The 24,692-nt window shown below is 35.3% G+C and overlaps 1 protein-coding gene across 22 annotated transcripts in view; it reads left to right on the forward strand.

Annotated features, from left to right (window-relative positions):
- Positions 1–24,692, forward strand: part of ADGRL3 (adhesion G protein-coupled receptor L3) — an 859,466-nt gene that overhangs the window by 807,718 nt on the left and 27,056 nt on the right. For 13 of the 22 annotated variants that reach the window (XM_060299415.1, XM_060299419.1, XM_060299417.1 and 10 more), the window contains 3 exons: positions 8,726–8,752; positions 11,301–11,469; positions 18,292–18,417. In XM_060299415.1, coding sequence (XP_060155398.1) covers positions 8,726–8,752; positions 11,301–11,469; positions 18,292–18,417 — 322 coding nt within the window. The remainder of the gene's footprint in view (positions 1–8,725; positions 8,753–11,300; positions 11,470–18,291; positions 18,418–24,692) is intronic. The other 9 variants (XM_060299418.1, XM_060299420.1, XM_060299430.1 and 6 more) reach the window with 1 other exon arrangement.

Consider the following 24,692-nt stretch of genomic DNA (forward strand, 5'->3'; position numbering starts at 1 on the left):
TAGAGCAAGCAGCTGATCCCCACAATTACCAACAAAACTGCTGAATTGCACCCTGATATCTCTCTTTAGTGGTTCTCATTAAAGGCAAACATCTCACTCCAGCAATTACAGTGCAAGTTCTATATTTTATTTTTTGAAACATTTGGATAGCTTAATAAAATTTTGTAGAGTATTTTTGCATGTTTTCCTACATGCTAATGTCTGAAACTTTCTTTACTTAACATTGTACTATACAGATTAAGTTACAGTCATTCCAATCATGAACTTGGCATCACAGATGGAACATATTGATGCAATGGGAATGCATATAATGGAATAAATATCATGTTATTAAGTTCTGTAACTTTTCAATGTTAGCAGAAGTACAGGATTTTCTTTTTTGGCACAGTTTACAGCTGTTAAATATGATCAATGCTTAGAAATTCTTCTCTCTTTATCTTTTCACATACCCATGGCTTTATTTAAATTTCTCTTGGAATTTCATTTCCTGGCTTAAAACTCTCTCTAGTCTGGCACTGCCCAATTGAACTTTCTATGAAGACAGAAATGTTCTAGAACTACACTGTCCAATATGGCAGCTACTGAAGCTTTTAAGTACTTGTAACGTAACTAGTGTGATTAAGGAACTGAATTTTAAACTTTATCTCATTTTAATGAATTTAAATTTAAACAAGCCCATGTGGCCAGTAACTCCATATCAGACATCATGGTTAGTCACTCCCTGCTCCATCTACAAACTTATTTCTACCACATCTATTTTACAGCATAATATTACTCCTGAAACATCCTCAAATGAATTTAACTATCCAACATTTATTTTTTGGTGTTTTTTTTTTTTTTTTACATCTTTACTGGAGTATAATTGCTTTACAATGGTGTGTTAGTTTCTGCTTTATAACAAAATGAATCAGTTATACATATACATATGTTCCCATATCTCTTCCCTCTAGCGTCTCCCTCCCTCCCACCCTCCCTATCCCACCCCTCTAGGTGGTCACAAAGCACCGAGCTGATCTCCCTGTGCTATGCGGCTGCTTCCCACTAGCTATCTACTTTACATTTGGTAGTGTATATATGTCCATGCCACTCTCTCACTTTGTCACAGCTTACCCTTCCCCCTCCCCATATCCTCAAGTCCATTCTCTAGTAGGTCTGTGTCTTTATTCCTGTCTTACTCCTAGGTTCTTCATGACATTTTTTTTTCTTAAATTCCATATATATGTGTTAGCATACGGTATTTGTCTTTCTCTTTCTGACTTACTTCACTCTGTATGACAGACTCTAGGTCCATCCACCTCATTACAAATAACTTAATTTCGTTTCTTTTTATGGCTGAGTAATATTCCATTGTATATATGTACCACATCTTCTTTATCCATTCATCGGATGATGGACACTTAGGTTGTTTCCATCTCCTGGCTATTGTAAATAGAGCTGCAATGAACATTTTAGTACATGACTCTTTTTGAATTATAGTTTTCTCAGGGTATGTGCCCAGTACTGGGATTGCTGGGTCATATAGTAGTTCTATTTGTAGTTTTCTAAGGAACCTCCATACTGTTCTCCATAGTGGCTGTACCAATTCACATTCCCACCAGCAGTGCAAGAGTGTTCCCGTTTTTCCACACCCTCTCCAGCATTTATTGTTTCTAGATTTTTTGGTGATGGCCATTCTGACTGGTGTGAGATGATATCTCGTTGTAGTTTTGATTTGAATTTCTCTAATGATTAATGATGTTGAGCATTCTTTCATGTGTTTGTTGGCAGTCTGTATATCTCCTTTGGAGAAATGTCTATTTAGGTCTTCTGCCCATTTTTGGATTGGGTTCTTTGCTTTTTGTTATTGAGCTGCATGAGCTGCTTGTAAATTTTGGAGATTAATCCTTTGTCAGTTGCTTCATTTGCAAATATTTTCTCCCATTCTGAGGGTTGTCTTTTGCTCTTGTTTATGGTTTCCTTTGCTGTGCAAAAGCTTTGAAGTTTCATTAGGTCCCATTTGTTTATTTTTGTTTTTATTTCCATTTCTCTAGGAGGTGGGTCAAAAGGATCTTGCTGTGATTTATGTCATAGAGTGTTCTGCCTATGTTTTCCTCTAAGAATTTGATAGTTTCTGGCCTTACATTTAGGTCTTTAATCCATTTTGAGCTTATTTTTGTGTATGGTGTTAGGGAGTGTTCTAATCTCATACTTTTACATGTACCTGTCCAGTTTTCCCAGCACCACTTATTGAAGAGGCTGTCCTTTCTCCACTCTACATTCCTGCCTCCTTTGTCAAAGATAAGGTGACCATATGTGCATGGGTTTATCTCTGGTATTTCTATCCTGTTCCATTGATCTATCTTTCTGTTTCTATGCCAGTACCATACTGTCTTGATTACTGTAGCTTTGTAGTATAGTCTGAAGTCAGGGAGCCTGATTCCTCCAGCTCCGTTTTTCTTTCTCAAGATTGCTTTGGCTATTCGGGCTCTTTTGTCTTTCCATAGACATTGTGAAATTTTTTGTTCTAGTTCTGTGAAAAATGCCAGTGGTAGTTTGACAGGGATTGCATTGAATCTGCAGATTGCTTTGGGTAGTAGAGTCATTTTCACAATGTTGATTCTTCCAATCCAAGAACATGCTATATCTCTCCATCTTTAATTTCTTTCATCAGTGTCTTATAATTTTCTGCATACAGGTCTTTTGTCTCCTTAGGTAGGTTAATTGCTAGATATTTTATTCTTTTTGTTGCAGTGGTAAATGGGAGTGTTTTCTTAATTTCACTTCCAGATTTTTCATCTTTAGTGTATAGGAATGCCAGAGATTTCTGTGCATTAATTTTGTATCCTGCTACTTTACCAAATTCATTGATTACCTCTAGTAGTTTTCTGGTAGCCTCTATAGGATTCTCTATGTATAGTATCATGTCATCTGCAAACAGTGACAGCTTTACTTCTTCTTTTCCGATTTGGATTCCTTTTATTTCCTTTTCTTCTCTGATTGCTGTGGCTAAAACTTCCAAAACTATGTTGAATAAGAGTGGTAAGGGTGGGCAACCTTGTCTTGTTCCTGAACTTGTGGAAATGATTTCAGTTTTTCACCATTGAGGCCGATGTTGGCTGTGGCTTTGTCATATACGGCCTTTATTATGTTGAGGAAAGTTCCCTCTATGCCTACTTTCTGCAGGGTTTTTATCATAAATGGGTGTTGAATTTTGTCGAAAGCTTTCTCTGTATCTATTGAGATGATCATATGGTTTTTCTCGTTCAATTTGTTAATATGGTGTATCACATTGATTGGTTTGCATATATTGAAGAATCCTTGCATTCCTGAAATAAACCCCACTTGACCACGGTGTGTGATCCTCTTAATGTGCTGTTGGATTCTGTTTGCTAGTATTTTGTTGAGGAATTTTTGCATCTATGTTCATCAGTGATATTGGCCTGTAGTTTTCTTTCCTTGTGACATCCTTGTCTGGTTTTGGTATCAGGGTGATGGTGGCCTCGTAGAATGAGTTTGGGAGTGTTCCTCCCTCTGCTATATTTTGGAGGAGTTTGAGAAGGACAGGTGTTAGCTCTTCTCTAAATGTTTGATAGAATTCGCCTGTGAAGCCATCTGGTCCTGGGCTTTTGTTTGTTGGAAGATTTTTAATCACAGTTTCAATTTCAGTGCTTGTGATTGGTCTGTTCATATTTTCTATTTCTTCCTGATTCAGTCTTGGCAGGTTGTGCATTTCTAAGAATTTGTCCATTTCTTCCAGATTGTCCATTTTATTGGCATAGAGTTGCTTGCAGTAATCTCTCATGATCTCTTGTATTTCTGCAGTGTCAGTTGTTACTTCTCCTTTTTCATTTCTAATTCTATTGATTTGAGTCTTCTCCCTTTTTTTGTTGATGAGTCTGGCTAATGGTTTATCAATTTTGTTTATCTTCTCAAAGAACCAGATTTTAGTTGTATTGATCTTTGCTATCATTTCCTTCATTTCTTTTTCATTTATTTCTGATCTGATCTTTATGATTTCTTTTCTTCTGGTAACTCTGGCGTTTTTTTGTTCTTCTTTCTCTATTTGCTTTAGGTGCAAGGTTAGGTTGTTTATTCGAGATGTTTCCTGTTTCTTAAGGTAGGATTGTATTGCTCTAAACTTCCCTCTTAGAACTGCTTTTGCTGTATACAGACAAAGCTATACAGAGAAAGCTATACAGTCTCCATTGTCATTTGTTTCTAGGTATTTTTTTATTCCCTCTTTGATTTCTTCAGTGATCACTTTGTTATTAAGTAGTGTATTGCTTAGCCTCCACGTGTTTGTATTTTTTGCAGATCTTTTCCTGTAATTGATATCTAGTCTCATAGTGTTGTGGTCAGAAAAGATACCTGATGCAATTTCAATTTTTCTAAATTTACCAAGGCTTCATTTGTGACCCAAGATATGATCTATTCTGGAGAATATTCCATGAGCACTTGAGAAAAATATGTATTCTGTTGTTTTTAGATGGAATGTCCTATAAATATCAATTAAATCCATCTTGTTTAATGTTTCATTTAAAGCATGTGTTTCCTTATTTATTTTCATTTTGGATGATCTGTCCATTGGTGAAAGTGGGGTGTTAACGTCCCCTACTATGAATATGTTACTGTCGATATCCCCTTTTATGGCTGTTAGTATTTGCCTTATGTATTGAGGTGCTCCTATGTTGGGTGCATAAATATTTACAATTGTTACATCTTCTTGGATCAATCCCTTGATCATTATGTAGTGTCCTTCTTTGTGTCTTCTAATAGTCTTTATTTTAAAGTCTATTTTGTCTGATATGAGAATTGCTACTCCAGCTTTCTTTTGGTTTCCATTTGCATGGAATATCTTTTTCCATCCCCTCACTTTCAGTCTGTATGTGTCTCTAGGTCTGAAGTGGGTCTCTTGTAGACAGCATATATATGGGTCTTGTTTTTGTATCCATTCAGCCAGTCTGTGTCTTTTGGTGGGAGCATTTAATCCATTTACATTTAAGGTAATTATCTATATGTATGTTTCCTATTCCCATTTTCTTAATTGTTTTGGGTTTTTTATTATAGGTCTTTTCCTTTTCTTGTGTTTCTTGCCTAGAGAAGATCCTTTAGCATTTGTTGTAAAGCTGGTTTGGTGGTGCTGAACTCTCTCCGCTTTTGCTTCTCTGTGAAGGTTTTAATTTCTCCATCAAATCTGAATGAGATCCTTGCTGGGTAGAGTAATCTTGGTTGCAGGTTTTTCTCCTTCATCACTTTAAGTATGTCCTGCCAGTCCCTTCTGGCTTGCAGAGTTTCTGCTGAAAGTTCAGCTGTTAACCTTATGGGGATTCCCTTGTGTGTTATTTGTTGTTTTTCCCTTGCTGCTTTTAATATGTTTTCTTTGTATTTACTTTTTGACAGTTTGATTAATATGTGTCTGGCATATTTCTCCTTGGATTTATCCTGTATGGGACTCTCTGTGCTTCCTGGACTTGATTAACTATTTCCTTTCCCAATATTAGGGAAGTTTTCAACTATAATCTCTTCAAATATTTTCTCAGTCCCTTTCTTTTTCTCTTCTTCTGGAACCCCTATAATTCGAATGTTGGTGTGTTTAATGTTGTCCCAGAGGTCTCTGAGACTGTCCTCAGTTCTTTTCATTCTTTTTTCTTTATTCTGCTCTGCAGTAGTTATTTCCACTATTGTATCTTACAGGTCACTTATCCGTTCTTCTGCCTCAGTTAATCTGCTATTGATCCCTTCTAGAGTATTTTTAATTTCATTTATTCTGTTGTTCATCGTTGCTTGTTTCATCTTTCGTTCTTCTAGGTCCTTGTTAAATGTTTCTTGCATTTTATCTATTCTATTTCCAAGATTTTGGATCATCTTTACTATCATTATTCTGAATTCTTTTCCAGGTAGACTGCCTATTTCCTCTTCATTTGTTTGGTCTGGTGGGGTTTTATCTTGCTGTTTCATCTGCTGTGTGTCTGTGTCTTCTCATTTTGCTTATCTTACTGTGTTTGGGGTCTCCTTTTTGCGGGCTGCAGGTTCGTAGTTCCCCTTGTTTTTGGTGTCTGTCCCCAGTGGCTAAAGTTGGTTCAGTGGGTTGTGCAGGCTTCCTCGTGGAGGTACTAGTGCATGTGTTCTGGTGGATGAAGCTGGATCTTGTCTTTCTGCTGGGCAGGTCCACATCTTGTGGTGTGTTTTGGGGTGTCTGTGGACTTATTATGATTTTAGGCAGCCTCTCTGCTAATGGATGGGGCTGTGTTCCTGTCTTGCTAGTTGTTTGGTATAGGGTGTCCAGTACTGTAGCTTGCTGGTCGTTGAGTGAAGCTGGGTGTTGGTGTTGAGATGGAGATCTCTGGGAGATTTTCACTGTTTGATATTACGTGGAGCTGGGAGGTCTGTTGCGGACCAGTGTCCTGAAGTTGGCTCTCCCACCTCAGAGGCACAGCACTGACTCCTGGCTGCAGCACCAAGAGCCTTTCATCCACATGGCTCAGAATAAAAGGGAGAAAAAGTAGAAAGAAAGGAAGAAAGAAAGGGAGGGAGGGAGGGAGGGAGGGAAAGAAAAAGAAAGAAAGAAAGAAGATAAAAGAAAATAAAATAAAGTAAGGTAAAATAAAATAATTAAAATAAAAAATTATTAAGAAAACAATATTTTTAACAAGTGAAAAAGAAACAACAAAAAACCAGACGGATGGTACCCTAGGACAAATGGTGAAAGCGAAGCTATACAGACAAAATCTCACACAAAAGCATACACATACACACTCACAAAAAGAGGAAAAGGGGAAAAAATAATAAATCTTGCTCTCAAAGTCCACATCCTGAATTTGGGATGATTCGTTGTCTATTCAGGTATTCCACAGATGCAGGGGACATCAAGTTGATGGTGGAGATTTAATCCGCTGTTCCTGTGGCTGCTGGGAGAGATCTCCCTTTCTCTTCTTTGTTCGCACAGCTCCCGGGGTTCAGCTTTGGATTTGGCCCCGCCTCTGCGTGTAGGTCACCGGAGGGCGTCTGTTCTTTGCTCAGACAGGACGAGGTTAAATGAGCCACTGATTCGGGGTCTTTGGCTCACTCAGGCCGAGGGGAGGGAGGGGTATGGAGTGTGGGGCGAGTCTGCGGCGGCAGAGGCCGGCGTGACGTTGCACGTGCGCACCGTGCGTTCTCCCGAGGAAGTTGTCCCTGGGTCCTGGGACCCTGGCAGTGGCGGGTTGCACACGCTCCCCGGAAAGGAGGTGTGGATTGTGACCTGTGCTCTCACACAGGCTTCTTGGTGGCGGCAGCAGCAGCCTTAGCATCTCATGCCTGTCTCTGCGGTCCGCGCTGTTAGCCGCGGCTCGCGCCCACCTCTGGAACTCCTTTAAACAGCGCTCTTAATCCCCTCTCCTCGCGCAGCAGGAAACAAAGAGGGAAGAAAAAGTCTCTTGCCTCTTCGGCAGGTCCAGACTTTTTCCCGGACTCCCTCCCAGCTAGCCGTGGTGCACTAACCCCTTCAGGCTGTGTTCACGCTGCCAGTCCTCTCCCTTATTATTTGATGTTTTATTCTTTGGGAAAGAAATTCTGTATTTTCATTGTGAAAATAGTCTAATAATAACTATGTGATATTTATCAAACACAATATGTCAGACACTGTTCTGAGCACTCGATACACAGTATATCATTTCATTATCACAAGAAAATTACCACCATTTTATAGATGTATAAAATGACACAACCACAGGCTAATTAATCTTTGCCTAAGATCAAATAGCTAGTAAGTGAATTAAGTTAGGATGTAAACCTCAGGCAAACTGGCTTCAAAGCCCAGGCTCTCACTGTATTCTTTACCCTTTCATCACCCTGGAGAGTAAGGTTTTTTTTATCAGTGGTTCTCTTAGTTCAAAATGCATCACAGTTGGAGCCTTTCTAAGAGCTTTACTTGTATATGCATAATATCAGAAACTATTGCCTCTTGCAAGAGGTAAGAGAAAAGAGGACACAGTTTTCTGTTTCTTTTCTGTCCTATCACAATTCACTGAGTAGCAACTATGTTTGTAAAAAAATATCCAAAATATCCCCTAACTAGTCTTTACTAATTTGGTGCTTGGATCTCATTTTATCAGGATGATACTAAATAGATTAGTATATATAAGTGATAATGAACAGGTGCCATCTGTTTGCTCGTATTACTACAAAAGATCATTCAAAATTTTTTCTCAGTGCACTATCAGAAAGAATTTTAAAGTAGTTGGGTTGATTATTTTTAAAGAGCTATAATGTTCAGATTTAACTCAGGTCAATCATCTGCAAGTTAACATTACTCAGAAGTGCACTGTCCATAATTAAGTAATCTTACCTACTAATATTATACAATAAGAAGACCTTTAGGTGACATGAAATCTGTCATTTTAAGTATGCCCCCAAGCCTTTTCCAGATTGCTCATAAGATTTCTCATTCTCTAGAGAAATGTGATCTCTTAGAAATAAATGTCTCTGTCAAGTCACAAGTAATATGAGCATATGATGAAAAAATGGATTTTTTTAGTCTCATAAGGGATATTGCAGTATTGTAAAATTGATTTTATTCCTCGTTATTTAAGTTCTCATGGTCATTTTAGCATTTACCTTTTAGATATAAAGGGAAGTTTATGATGCCTTTTAGGGAGGTGGGGGACAGAGGCCTTTTTGGGGACCAGGAGAATATTTTTCATATGAAATTCTTTGTCATAAAATGCTAATGTTGGTGTTCTTGTCTTTATGTCTATGCATTCTTTAGCTATGAGGATAACAGACCCTTCATCAAGTAAGAATGACCTGAATGGCTGATAAATTCCATTTATCAGTGTGGTCCCATGAACCAGCTGTCAGATCAGTACTGAAAAATCATTAGAGCTTCTGTCATTCACATTGAGGCAGAAGAGCAAACTGTGCAGGAAAATAATCAGGCATACAACTTCTATGCAGAATAAATATGCTGCAGGTGTATTGCCGGAAAAATTCTGCTTCACCTCTTTTAATTGGATATCACCTGAATTTAGTGCCACAGTAATAGCAATTTCATGTGGTACAGACTTGTTTTGCTTTTAATAGATTTCTCCTTTCATTTCGGTGTGCTCCTCTGTGTTGCATATGTCCTCATTTCTGTTGTTTGTTTGGACATCATTCATCTAAAATTATTTCGTGATTTAGTGTTATATCTTCAAATGATCTCAGGGGTATGAAACTACCCAACTGCAAATGAAACTAATGAATTTTTAGGTTAAATATCCAAAAGGGGAAAATATCTCCTTCAAAAATTAAACTTTACATATGCAAAATTGTCTCTTTCAAATTCAATATGTCACTTGATTGTTGATCCAATTGTTTATGAACGTATCTTTTAAATTTCTAAAACAAAGCTACAAGTCTGTACTAATCTATAAGCATAAACACAAATGCTAATATTTGGGCTTTTTTTCCTTTGTACATTTTAAAATAACATGTCCTGTAATTAAGATTGGCAACCTTTGGGTGACCTTGCTGTAGACTTTCAGTTTGTTCTTCTGGTGAAGAGTCCTTTGTTTTCATTTTCTCCAATACCATTTCACTTACTTCTTCATGCTCTTGCTTACTTTTTTCTTTTGAAGTTGGGCTCATCACTCTTTTATATCATTAACACTTGGGCCCATCATGTGTTTTCTAGTGGATAATAGCTGGCTTGAGTATTTTATCCTATCATTTTATTTCTAAATCTAAATAGCAATTTTGACTTAATGGCGACTCTTCCCATTTTTCCTTATTCCAATACCTGTAAACAAATAAGAGCTTTACTTTGAAAGTTCCCATACTTCTGAATCTGCTTGTAAAATAAGATATTAATATCTAAGATGTTTTCTAATTTGTATAAGCAAACATGCCACATACAATGGCAAGCTTCCTTTAGGGATTCTTTATTCAAGAGTATTAAAGTTTTAAATTAAGCACATTAAATTTAGTGGATGTTTACATCTGAAATATAGTGGCTGATGGTTGTAGAAGGAAAATGGTAAATATTTGAGATTAATTTTAATAAGACTTTAATAATATTTGACTACTTTGGGACATATTTTTCTTAAGACGTAGTTCTCTCTGAAAAATTTATTAAACCCAGCTTCGGATTACAGTAAACATATGTGATTTTTCCCCTTCATTTTGTAAAGTTTCAATCCCCATATTTATTCCTTAGACAATGTAAGTAGCAGATAGCAGTCTGCTAAAAATAAATATTAGATTACCATGTTAAGGAAGGTATACTGGGAAAGGAAAAGGTGGGCTCATAAGAGTATAGAGATCTAGACTGTTTTGGTCCTATTCTATATACTTAGAGAGAAGTTGAGAAGACTCCATTTTCAATTATTGGATTCCCGTCTATTGGAAAGATTCATTTTATTTTGATAGTAAATACATAATACATAACTACAAATATATGGACTTTTGTCACCCATTTATTACTATTGTGAATGGCAGCTTGGAGGAAACTAAGGGAATGGAGTGAGAGTGAGAATTTGTCTTCCATTCTGGACTACTTTGTTCATCCCTCTCCATCCCATTCTCAGCTTCATTTTCTCCTGTGAGTTTGCAGACACTTCAAAGACATGAAGGTGTCCTGAGCTATTGGGCTTCTTTTCAACAAAGCTGCCAGTTGCCCGATATCCAAAGTCTAGTCCAACATAACCCAAGACACAGCAATCCAAAGGCTGAAAGAGTAGATGGTGATCTAGAGGGGAACTATTTTTTCCCATTTACTGTATCTCACACTTGTTCTACTTAACTATAGAATCAGACAAATAGAAGTTTAAAATTTTATACAATCTTCCATATACTGGTTCCTTCTGTTCTTGTCTGTAAACACTAAATTTTTTATGGAAAAAGAGGAAATTTGGAAAAATGGGGTAAAAGTGTATCAGATGAAGAGTCCAATCAAACAAGTGTTTGATTAATGGAAAGAGTCCAATCAAACAAATGTTATCATACCAATGAGACCAGTGGAGACTAACATAGCTTTACAGACTCTTCCCCCTTGCCATTCACCATAATTACATCTCCATACCATTTGCGTATGTGCTGCAAATACATGAATAATTTAATAGTACAAATCTGCTTTTGCATAAGTGAATTTCTGTGTTTATAGCATTTTCATTCATGTATATCTCCTCAAGCTTGAAAACATGTAAGTTCTCATTCAAATCTTAAAGTACTTATACCACCTGTCTTACATTTTCTGTCAATAAAACTGTAACATTTTTTTCAGTGTCAGTATTGTTGATATAATATGACTGTGTTAATTAAAGACAAATTATTTGATAACCCTTAATTTTCTCTTCTCTCTGCAGGTCATGGGTTATAGGTGCAATAGCTCTTCTCTGCCTATTAGGATTGACCTGGGCCTTTGGACTCATGTATATTAATGAAAGCACAGTCATCATGGCGTATCTCTTCACCATTTTCAATTCTCTACAGGGAATGTTTATATTCATTTTCCATTGTGTCCTACAAAAGAAGGTAAGCTAGAATTCTCTGTTCAAGAATAAATAGCATACATTCTATGACAGCAAAGTACCCATAACATAAATCATTCTTGATGTGTTTGTCTCTAAGAAATAAATATATTACTTATTTGATTTCATTTTTATAATAGTAAAGACAAAACAGACATAAAATGAAAGCATAAAAGTTGGCAAATGTGCTTGACAGCAAAAACAGAATCAAAATATTTTGATTTGGACAATGTACAAAAACTATATTCTTATAGATTTGACCTTATAGTCTTTAATATTTTTATTGGCAGACACATGGAATTTGTGTATTAGGGAGTAGATTTTCTAAGATGTTATGGAGGCATGGGATATATGTATATATATGTACATATATGGCATGGCATAGGAAATATATATTTTTGTTTTTTTTAAACTAATTTGTATTGATATATTCTAGAAAATATAATTATCTAAACATTTCATGATAAAAACATTTATTTTTTAAATGAATGGTGGAAACTTAGTAAAGATCTCTGTATGTCTTTAAAAGCATTTTTTATAAAATCTATGATTTTGATGATTAGAAGACAATATTTAATTTTTATATTGGTCTATTTTTATGATTTTTCACATCTATAAGGACGAAAATATTCATTTTCAAAGTTAATTTTAGCAACTAAATACTTACATTGCATTTTTTTTTTAATCTCAAGAGTGATTTTCTCATTTTACACTGTTTAACTCTATTATAAATGTGGTCTTTGTAGTTCTTGACCATATAGACCCCTGAGCCAAGACTGGGTCCGAATCCTAGCTCCTCTACTTAAAGGCTTATGTGACTTTGGGCCATTTAATTAACCTTTATATGCCCCAGTTTCCTCATGTGTAAAATGGAGGTAATAAAAATAATTATGAGATATTGAGAGGTGGCTCTGAAAATGAAATGGCAAGAAGTGAAATTTTTTTTCTAAGAGAGAAACTATAAGACCTAAAATTGGTTTTGGAAGATAAAGAGTTAAGATATCCACCTCTACGATTTTTGGCTTGAGAGACTAAGGGAACCTCAAATAAAAGTTGAGAAAGGTGTCCACTTGTCGAGATGCATCCAGTTTTATCCTGTTTCAGTTTTATGTGGTGGTAGGTATTAAAAATGTGTTGGCATGATCTTAAATACAGGCTAGAATAGTATTTATGACTCAGACCTGTAAATGTAAGTTACAGGAAAGAAAAGAGTTTATGATGTTAGAATGGATGGATTCTAATCTAATGGATTAGAATTAACTTAGAAAAGAGGTTGTGTTGGAAGGGATGAATCTTCCCAAATACTTAGTGTACACACACCCCAAATTGCTGTCACTTAACCTAATAAAGGTTTTTTTTTACTCATTGCACAATTGATGAGGGTGCCTCATGGAGGGACACAGCCCAATGAAAGCTCAGTCAACCTCACTGTTTGATTTCCACAACCACCTTGGGTGTTGACATCTAGCAGATAGTCTGAGAAAGAGAGAGAGGATCTTGTATAAAAAGGAAGTGGTTCACATCACTTCTACTCACCTTCCATCAGATAGGACACTATAAATAGTACCAACTAAACTTCAAGGAAAACTGGGAAACATACTCTACTTTTTGTACCCCAGGAAGATGAGGAATTGGGTATCACAAACAGCTAACAGTCTACCACACTTGATGATTATGAAGAGTAGGAGACATGAGTAATGAGTAAGAATAGAAATGGAAGGAAGAAAGTGTTTGAGGAGAAGAATGAGAAGGTAATACCTAAATGAAAGATAAGGGGGAAATGTCCAGAAGTAGACACTGGTCAGTATTATAAAACACTTCAGAGAAGTCAGAAAGACTAAGCACTTGGAAGGATTTCTAGATTTTGGTAGAAAAAAGCTATAACTGATTGTGAAGAGCAATATGTAGAATGATGGGTGCAAAATCAGGAGATTAAGGGAAAGGGTGGCATTTGTCCATATAAATAAGGAAATATTGGGCCATCATATTTAGTCATACTAACATCTTCAAATATAGGGAACCAGCTTTATCAATTATTTTATGTATTAGCTGGAAATTGGACTAACACATTTTTAAATTTTAATGTTTATATTGAAGTTTTCTACAGAACAGAAAATAGTTTTGTGCTTTGTGCATGAATGAATTTGATTGTAATTATTTTTTATTAGCCAGTACCTATTAGTTTTCCCAATTATTATTTTTATTGTATTACAAATACATGTCAATGTTTTGATGTCCAGGTAGAGATACCAGACCTCAGGATCCAAAAGCAAGTCTAGAATTTTTAGTATATTGAACATATTTAACAGAAGTGAAATTTTTAAAAATATATGTCATCAAGCTCAATTTTGTGATTCATTAGAACAGAGTTCAGCAAACCACAGCTTGTGGGCCAGATTTGTCCAGCTGCTTTTAATTTTTGCAGTCAGTCAGCCAAGAATGGTTTTTGCATTTTTAAATGGATACATTTAAAATTTAAAATAAGTACACACACAGCATTGTTGGTTTTGCTTCTTGGTTCACAAAGCCTGAAATATTGACTGTCTGGCCCTTCATGAAAAAAAGTGCCAGGCCCTGATTCAGAAGCTTATTTTTATGATTTATAATAACTAGTCATAAGCATATTTTCTTTCATGCATTCTGTGTTTTGAATTTTTCGATTTTGGTGGCATTTTTATTGGGTGTCAAGAACATGGCCCAACATCAGAGAATATGGACATTGAATTATCATTCACCTTTTTTTTGCCTACAAAAAATCCAGATACTTCTCTTTGAAATTGCAGAAACAGTCTTAGGAGATTTTTTTTTTTATTCCTTTTTTCAAAATTGAGGTATAATTGAGATATAACATTGTGTAAGTTTAAAGTATACAATGTATTGATTTGATACACTTATGTACTGTGAAATAATTACCACCATAGTGTGAATAGCTAATACCTCTATCATCTAACATCTTTTCTTTTCTGTGGTGAGAACATTTAAGATCTCCTCTCTTAGCAACTTTCAACTGTATAATACAGTACTGTTAACTAGAATCATCATCATGTACCTTAGATTTCTAGAACTTATTCATCTTATGGCTAGAAGTTTGTACCCTTTGACCAACATTTCCCCATTTCCACACAGCCAACCTCTGGTAACAACCAATCTATTCTGTTTCTATGAGTTTGGCTTTTTTAGATTCCACATATAAGTGATACCATACAAGATTCATCTTTCTCTGTCTGACTTACTTCACTTAGCATAATGCCTTCAAGGTCCATCCAACATTGTTGCAAATGGCATGATTTCCTTCTTTCTTGTGGCTGAATAATATTCCTAGATATATGTAACACATCTTCTTTATCCATTCATTCACTGATGGACACTTAGGTTGCTTCCATATCTTGGCTGTTGTGAATAGTGCTGCAATGAATATGGGAGTGCAGACATCTCTTCAAGATCCTGATTTCATTTCCTTTGGATATATACCCAGAAGTGGGATTGCTGAATCATATGGTAGTTCTATTTTCAATTTTATGAGGAACCTCCATACTGTTCTCCATAATGGCTGTACTTATTTACATTCCCACCAACAGTGCACAAGGGCTCTCTTTTCTCCATATCCTCACCAATACTTATTTCTTGTCTTCTTGATGCTACCCATTCTAACAGATGTGAAGTGATATCTCATTGTGATTTTATTTGCGTTTTTCTAATTAGTTATGTTGAGCATATCTTCATGTTAGCCATTTGTATGTCTTCTTAGGTAAAAAACTTCTATTCATTTCTTTTGTCCACTTTTAAATTGGATTGTTTGGTTTTTTGCTTCTGAGTTGTATGAGTTCTTTATATATTTTTGGTATTAACCCCTTTTCAGATACATGATTTGCAAATATTTTATTCCATCCTGTAGATTGCCAATAAATTCTGTTGTTTCTTTTGCTGTGTAGAAGCTTTTTAGTTTAATGTAGTACAACTTACTACTTTTGCTCTTGTTGCTTGTGCTTTTGATGTCATATCCAAAAAATTATTGTCAAGGCCAATGTCCAGGTGTTTTCCCCTGTTTTCTTCTAGGAGTTTTGTGGTTTCAGGTCTTATGTTTAATTCTTTAATACATTTTGAGTTAAATGTTGTGGGTGGTATAAGATAGGGGTTCAATTTCATTCTTCTGCGTGTGGCTAACCGGTTTTGCTAATACCATTTATTAAAGAGCTTGTCTTTTCCCCATTAATTATTCATGGCTCCCTTGTCAGATATTAGTTGACCATATATGCAAGGGTTTATTTCTGGGCTCTCCATCTGTTCCATTGTCTATGTGTCTATTATGCCAATACCATACTGCTTTGATTACTCTAGCTTTGTAGTATAGTGTGAAATCAGGAAACACGAAACCTCCATCTTTGTTCTTTCTCAGGATTGTTATGGCTCTTTAAGGTCTTTGGTGGTTCTGTACAAATTTTAGTGTTGTTTTTCCTGTATCTGTGAAGAATATCATTGAAATTTTTTCAAGAGATTGCATTGAATCTATAGACAGTATTGGCTCTTATGGACATTTAACAATCATATTTCCTATAGGAGGTGGTTTTTTTTTTGTGGTACGCAGGCCTCTCACTGTTGTGGCCTCTCCCGTTGCGGAGCACAGGCTCCGGACGTGCAGGCTCAGCGGCCATGGCTCACGGGCCCAGCCGCTCCGCGGCATGTGGGATCTTCCTGGACCGGGGCACGAACCCGTGTCCCCTGCATCAGCAGGCGGGCTCTCAACCACTGCGCCACCAGGGAAGCCCTTCCCAGAATCATTTTGAGGGAGGAGCCTAGCATAGTTCCTAGCAAATAGTGATTAAAAAGTAGAAGCTTCTTCATCTCACCCTCCCAAAACTTACACATGTCTTGGACACACACAGGTGGGCACAAACTTACTTCTAAAAAATAAACAAAATATGAATTGGCTTGTAAATAGTGAATAAAAATAATTATTTCTAATTATTGAGAAATATAGCATAGAAGAGGTTGGTTGGAAAACATTAATATAACTTAAATATATTAAATAATATGTAATTTTGACATTACAAATCAGAGAAAGGCTTCAAAGCTTAGTACATCATGCCTCTCTGTTTTGTTCTCACTGAATGCCTTTTTTCTCTTAACTATCCATTCTTTCAACTTGATCTTCTAAACCAACACATTCCAACCTATCTTTTAAAGATAGCTTGAAGAAGTCCTCTTCTCTGAGAAGCCTTCCTTGGTCTGCCTACCCACTTCCTATCAGGCTCTCCTCCTCCATGCTTTGATTCACCTCACTCTGTATCATTGTTCCTATCACATAATAAGGATTTAATGAATGTGAGTTCTTCAAACAAATCTGAATATAGTCAGTCTCTGATTTTGCTGTATCTTTGATAGAATGAATGTTAATATATTAAGATATGTTTTTTTTCAAATACTAATTTTGATGTGTCATTCACACTCCTTTTTTTTTGTTTTTGATTCTAAATAACACTTCTCAAAAAAGCATGTTTTTATAACTTTGTTTTAAATAATATTACATTGTCACAATTTCTGGAAACTATGAACTCATGTGAAATCAATAAAGTGCTAAGAATAACATATATACAGTGTTATTTCATAATGAATATAAAATTTGTGAGTATAAAACCAGTAAGTTATCCTAGAATGTGTTTTTAATTGATGAACAAGTAGTTGGTAATTATTTTTCTTGATGTTGCTAGTGGAGGTGAGATTTAGAACAGTTACTGTTTATTTTTGTATGTCTTGTTTGATTAAATAGGCAGTAATAAAAATGTTTAAATAAACATGATCAAAATTTTCCCCAAAATTGTTGATATATGTTCCTGTTTGAAAACATCAGCTAAAAATGATTATCTTCTTTTATCCTGTGATTTTTATACTACAGCAAGGATTAATAATGTAGTCACAATGCTATATAGAAAGGCAATCATATTTCTCTGTAATTATTGAATAGAACTATTTTGAAGGAATGAATTTAAAATATTTTGAGAATATTTTATAGTCTCAAGTTGCAGATTTGACCTCTTTTAAGAGAAATAAACCAGAGAAATATAAAATTTTAAAAAGTGCTTAGCCCAACACATTCCTTTTTTTTCTGTTCTGTCTTTAAATATTCTCTTTAAATATTCCTCTCTTTCTCCCTCTCCTTCTTTCTCCATTCCCTCTTCTCTCTAACTTCCTCACAACACTTCTGCCTAAAGAACAGTTCAACTGGGCTTCCCTGGTGGCGCAGTGGGTGAGAGTCTGCCTGCCGATGCTAGGGAACACGGGTTTGTGCCCCGGTCCGGGAGGATCCCACATGCCGCGGAGCGGCTGGGCCTGTCAGCCATGGCCGCTGAGCCTGCGCGTCAGGAGCCTGTGCTCCGCAACGGGAGAGGCCACAACAGTCAGAGGCCCACGTACCGCAAAAAAAAAAAAAAAAAAGAACAGTACAACTGTTCTAGTGAGGAAGTTAGAGAGAAGAGGGAATGGAGAAAGAGTTAGATAGGCTACTTCATATCAAATCTATGAAGCTAAAAATAGTGTCTTGAAGAGTCTTAAGTTTTTGTTTTTCCAACTGAGACTGTATCATTATAGTGTGATTGGATATATGTGTGTTTGCGTGTTTTAAAAGGCTCCAGTTATGCAAAATTTCAATCTTGACAGTATGAATATTATTTTATATTGTGAAAAATGTATAAAATATATACTGAACAGACTTTTTTATATCTGTAGGGCAAAAAAATTTTATATTAATTATCTAAAATAAAACACATGCATTTTATATTTCCTAGCTGAAATGAATTACTTGCTAACAGAAGTTAATATTTTTGGCTAGGTACGAAAAGAGTATGGGAAATGTCTGCGAACACATTGTTGTAGTGGCAAAAGTACAGAGAGCTCCATTGGCTCAGGGAAAACATCTGGTTCTCGAACTCCTGGGCGGTACTCCACAGGCTCACAGGTAAACAATATTTGTTAACTAAAATGAAATAGCTCTTACCTATCTTCTGTTATGGGTTGCTATCCTTTCTTGATGAGATCTATTTTCTATCCCAAGTATTTAACATATCAAATTTGTTGTTTTGTTTTAGTGTGTCTCAAATGAAAATGGTTATGACAGAAATTTAAGAAACCAAATTGCAAAAAAAGTGAAGTTTAGGGTCTAAGTTTGCATTATAATTCATGATTTCAGATTATTCCCAGTTGAATGAATATAGAAGGTAAGGAAAGGAATTTTGCATTTCACCCAAAATTCTAAGAAAGTAATATTTTACATAGATATATGATTCTTGAGTTAATTACTTCACTTAACTAGTGTAATAATTCTTTATCATATACTGTATTTACTTATTAGATGGTATGTTTAATAAAAACAGTTCTAACTCATACCATATTGTATGCTGGTAAATCAAAGGGCAATTCAGATAGTGAAGACTACCATAATAGCATCATTGACTTAACTGATCTAAGTGCTACTCCCATCAGTCCAGCATTAAATATAGTAGCTGCATTATCCCTCATCAAGGAAATTTTAAACTTTTAGGTAACCTGTCTGCCATTTTTCCTAGGCCACAATGTCAGTCCAAAGATTATTATGTAGAAAGTTCAGCAACTCTAGGATGACTAAAATGAGCCAGTCAAATAAAAGACATATGTGGGTCATACATGAATGAGTTTGGGTTCCAACTAGCATACTAATATTTTTAAGATTGTATGGTTCAGTGGGAAAAACAATCATTTTTTTCAGTGTTGTTAATAGCAATTTTCTGAAGAAGACTTGAATTTTAATTCCTAAATAAAGTTATAAATCAATAACATTTTTTTAACTCAGCTCAACCTATAAATCTATTTTTTTAACTTGGTAATTTTATATATAATATAAAAAAGAACATTTGTTCTTTGACTAATTTCCAATCAGCTTGTAAATTTAATCCATTAAATTCACCTAAACAATTCCATTCATAGGCTTAGAAAATTAAATATCCTCGTAACCTTTAAATATCATTTAATGATATTTAACAAATCTAATATATCTGATTCTCTCAAACACATTCACTGTCAGACTGGACTGTCGTACACACCTAACTAGCACTTGAAAAACTCTATAAACCAAAGATAATGAACAATATTGTCAGAAATAAACACTTTCTCACACTAAAGGAGTTCTCTTTTATCTTACAAATAAAACTACATATCTAATATCAATCTAATACTTCCAACTAAAAATTTTAAAACTAACCTGTAACTGTCAAACCTATCAGACTATCTCAACACTTAACAAGCACTAATTATCATAATGATCATGAAACTTATTCCTGCATATAATATACAGCTATTAATAATTTGAATTTATTTTATTATTTCTATGCCTTACTGAGGTTGCAAAGTTGTAAATTAGGGGAAGCAAATGTTCCAAGTTAGGTGGACTGAGATTTCTTAGTCTAGGACTACTAAATTTGTCAGTTAGAAATCTGAAGTTTCACATAAGAGTTGGGGCATACCTGGATGATGCTTCCAGCGTGACCTCCTTGTAATCCATTACTTTATTTTCAACCTGATAATGCTTAACTCTCTTTTTTGTAACAATCTTTTCCACAGCTTTTAAATTGCCGAGATTCTATATGTCATTTAACTTGACTTGTTTGTGCATACTTCTCATAAAACCGAACGCATCAACCATTATCCCGTAGTTATTTTATTGACATATGCCCTTAATGAAACAATACTTTGGAGCTTCATTTATTATGTTAAAACAGAGTTGTGCAGTGTTTAGCATTACTTCTAAGCTACATGATAGGGCAGTGCAGCTTAATAGAATAACCATAAACTTGGTGGGTGGGGAGACCTTGGTTTGAATTCTAGCCTTGCCATGTACCTACCAGCTGTGACATAAAACAAGTTATTAAATCTCACTGACCCTCAGTTTTTTCGTAAGTAAAGTGGTTTCTGATTTCTTATGTTGTTAGGAAGATCAAGCTAATGTATACCAAACACAACATACTGTACATGCTCAATAAACTGGAGCAGGTACCACTTACTAGTGTCATTATTGCAGACTATAATTTCAGGTATATATTTTAAAGCTGTGTCATTTTTTTCACTTTTACAGTTATAACATCACAATTCTAATAGTGGGAACAAAAACCCAACATTAGGTTTTTTATTATGCTTAATATAATACTAATTCTGATTAACTACAACAATCCAACCCTACATAAAATGATAGTCACTTAAACCTAGTCTGTTTAGGTAAAAATAATAAATATTTCATATTAACTCTGAACTTCCATGAGCAAAGTCTAAAACAGTCACTGATATTAAGGTAAACTTTTGGGAGTATAGATGCCTTTTTCCACATCAGAGAACTTCTAAAATCACAATTGTTATATTTTTTGTTGAGAAACATTGAGTTTCTCTTTAAATGCCAAGCAGTCTTGTAAGCTCTGGTGATAAAATGGTTGAAAGACAAATAACTTTCCCCATGATCTGGAGCTTTCATTCTAATTGTGAAAGGCAGAAAATTTATTAACAAATAAACCAACAGGGAATATCAGATTATGAGAGCTGGTGGATAACCAAATATGGTTATGTGATACAGAAAGTCCAGGTAGTTACTTAGATTAGTGCTAGGCAAAGACTATTTGGGGAAAGACAGGAAGGGAGTTCAGGGAAAGAGAATTCCAGGTGAGAGAACATCAAATACAAAACCCTTTAGGTGGGTGAGACCTTGCAACTTTGGGAATAAGAAGAATGTCATTGGCTAAAGTGGTGAGAGAGTGAGTAGGAGATGAAGTCAAAGAAGGCTGGAGACAGATCCTTAGGTATTTTAAGAGTATGGGAGTTCACATTTTATTTTGATTACTTTAGAAAGGTAATGGGATCATTTAGAAAAGGCAGTGACAGGAAATCATCCACATGTAATAAAGATCATGTGGCTACTATGTAGGTAATGAAAGAGTGTGACTGGCAAGACTAAAAATTAAAAATCCTCTCCACCTGTTGATCCCCTGGTGCTAATCACTTATAAAAAGGTGGTAATATCCATAATCACACACAAACATATATTCACAGAGATGTGTACAGGATTGGTATGTGTGTGTATTTTTAAAAACTATGAGCTGAAGTATTGTCCTTTCCACTTTGACCTTCCATTAATTGTTCTGTCATTTATCTTTCATTTGTTTTACTGACTTTGTAAATGTATTTACTTTTGTTACATAATATTTGAAACATAAAAAAATATATGTGGCATATATTAAATTGTGAAGCATAGTATAATAAAATCAATACCCGTGAACTCACCAACCAACTTAGGAAACAATATTTTCCATATGTTTTTCCCTTGTTGAAACCTCTCCCTAACCAATCCCTATGCCTCCCTACCAGAGACAGCTACTAACTTCTGTTCTTCATTTCCTTGACTTTTCTAATAATTTCTTCACCTCCAGAAAAGATGTTGTTTACTTCACCTTTTTAAAATCTTTCTTTAAAATGGTACCTTATTGTATGTAGTCTTCTGTGACTTGCTTTATTCACTGCCATATTCTAAGGCTTGTCCTGGTTCGTTCCATGAACATTTAAGTGTTGGCTCTGTGCCACATACTGTATACTTTTCTTCTGCCTGCAATACTTTACCCTTTTCTCCATTTCCTTTTCAGAAATTATTTGATATAATGTAGTGAGTTGTTAATCTCCTAGATCAGAATTCAGATACTGGTTATGCCATTTATTTGGTCTGTGATATTGGACATGTGAACCTCTAAACCTCAATTTTGTAATGAATAAGAGAGTGAATACATGAAAAATACATAGCATAAAACCTAGAACATAGAAAGAATTGAAATATTTAAATATTATATTTATAATACATATTTTATGTATATACACATATAATAATCATTGTGTACTAGGCATTATTTCAGGTGTGTGATACATCACTGAACAAAAAAAGGCAAAATTTTTGTTTTTCTTTTTATCTTTGGGCCACGCTGTGCTGCTTGCGGGATCTTAGTTCCCCGACCAGGGATTGAACCTGGACCCTCGGCAGTGAAAGCATGGAGTCCTAACCACTCGACCGCCAGGGAATTCCCAAAATTTCTGTTTTTCTAGAGCCTCAAACCTAATGCAGACATTGGACATTAATTATTGGACATTAAATATAAGAAAACTATATTATAATAATATTGTAGAAGATGGTAATGCTATGGGGGCAGAAATTGCAGAGGTGGGTGGGTGCAATACAGTTCTAAATGGGGTGATCAAGTTAGGTCTCTTTCAGGAGCGAAAGTTGAAGAGGTGAAAGATATATCCATACCAGTATCTGGGGAAGGAGCACTCCAGACAGAAGAAATAATCATACAAAACCTAAGGCAGGGGCTTCCCTGGTGGCGCAGTGGTTGAGAGTCCGCCTGCCGATGCAGGGGACACGGGTTCGTGCCCCGGTACGGGAAGATCCCACATGCCGCGAAGCGGCTGGGCCCGTGAGCCATGGCCGCTGAGCCTGCGCGTCAGGAGCCTGTGCTCCGCAACGGGAGAGGCCACAACAGTGAGAGGCCTGCGTACGGCAAAAAAAAAAAAAAAACCTAAGGCAGAATTGTGCTTGGTGTGTTAAGGAATGGCAGGGAAACAGGTGTGGCTAGCCCAGGTAGAGGAGACTAATGAAAATAATAATAGAAGATAATGGGGCAGCTCAAATAAATGTCACCTAACAATGATCATAATTCCATCAACTCTCAGCTGAGATGTCACTTCTTCAGTGCAATGTTCTCAGATTTCCTAAACATGTTCTCTTGTTATGTGCACTTAAAAATTATTTCAATTAAGCAGTATAAAAAACATTAAAAAAGCATGCAAAATATAAGCATATGGCACGGTGATTTATTACCCTTCCCCAGACCAAATATTAGAATATTGAGAGTGCCTCAGAAACCATTTGAACGCTTCTCAATCATTCACCTCAAAACATAGTCACTATCTTAACTTTTAACAGTACTTTTTGTTTTGCATGTGTTTGATACTTATCCACATGAAATCATCCAATACGTATTCTTTTATGTTTTCCTCCTTTCTTTGGACATGTATGTTGCTTCAGGAGGCTATGTTGCTCTTTTATTTTCATCGCTGTATATTGTTCTATAATTTATTCACTCATTCTACCATTGATAATCAGTTGGGTTGGTCACAGTTTTCAGCTATAAGTAATGCTTCTATGGAGATTTGTGGGTACATTGTACTTTTGCATTAATTTTTGTTAATTTATATTTAATTAGTCTGTCACTTACTAGTCTAGCAACTCCATGAAGGCAAAGATGTTTGTGTTTGCCTTTCCCCTTTGTATTTCCTAGATTAGTATTTGGCATGCAGTAAAGGGTAGTTAATATTTTTAATTAGTTAACTAATAAAACAAATGTGAGAGATTTGTTTTCAGTATTTCAGCTTGAAGTTTTGAAGTATTTTTCAATAGAAACATTTTTCAAGTGCAGGTTTTACTGCACCGGTTTTCTTATTGTACTTTTATTAGTTTTGCTGTATGTGTATGTGTATTTATGTATTTGCTGACCTATATAACAATATAGACATTTCTAAAAGATAAACATATCCCAATATTCATAAAACCAACTGTCTAGTATTTTAAGATTAGGTACTCCTGTTATTCAAGGAATTCAAATATATTTGGAACATAACCCATTTGTGAGCTTGATTTCACCATTAGTACTAGTAATAGTTCTAAGAAGTTTTTCATCCTTGGAAAGAAAAGCTTCTGAAAATATTTTGTTTCCTGCTCACAAGATTGTTAATACTTTTTGATCCCTAACTCAAATAAAATAGCAAAGCAGTAAACCAGAAAAAAGTCCCCCCTCAATGGAAAAATATTACACTGCTTTCTTGAATTATCAGACACTTGGAAAATTGAATTTGAGAATATATATAATGATGTAAGAATTTTCAGTTCTCTGTAAAACTTCCTACTGTCTAGAAATGAATGAAGATGAATCGACTTCCTTTATCTCCTTCAAAAGAAAGAAGAAGTTGAGATAGTATGTAACCTGTAAAATTACATTGGTCTTACAAAATTTATGGAAAATGTTAAGTTTAGTAACATTTTAATATACTCTGTTCTTTTCTTACCAAACTGTTTCTTCTTGCAAGATTCTGAATTCATAAGTAAATCTTTTGTTAATAAAACTTACAAATTAATGCATATTTAAATATCCCATTCCCATAAAAGTTACAATG

The sequence above is a fragment of the Globicephala melas genome, chromosome 5 (genome assembly GCF_963455315.2).
Source record: "Globicephala melas chromosome 5, mGloMel1.2, whole genome shotgun sequence".
Lineage (NCBI taxonomy): Eukaryota > Metazoa > Chordata > Mammalia > Artiodactyla > Delphinidae > Globicephala > Globicephala melas.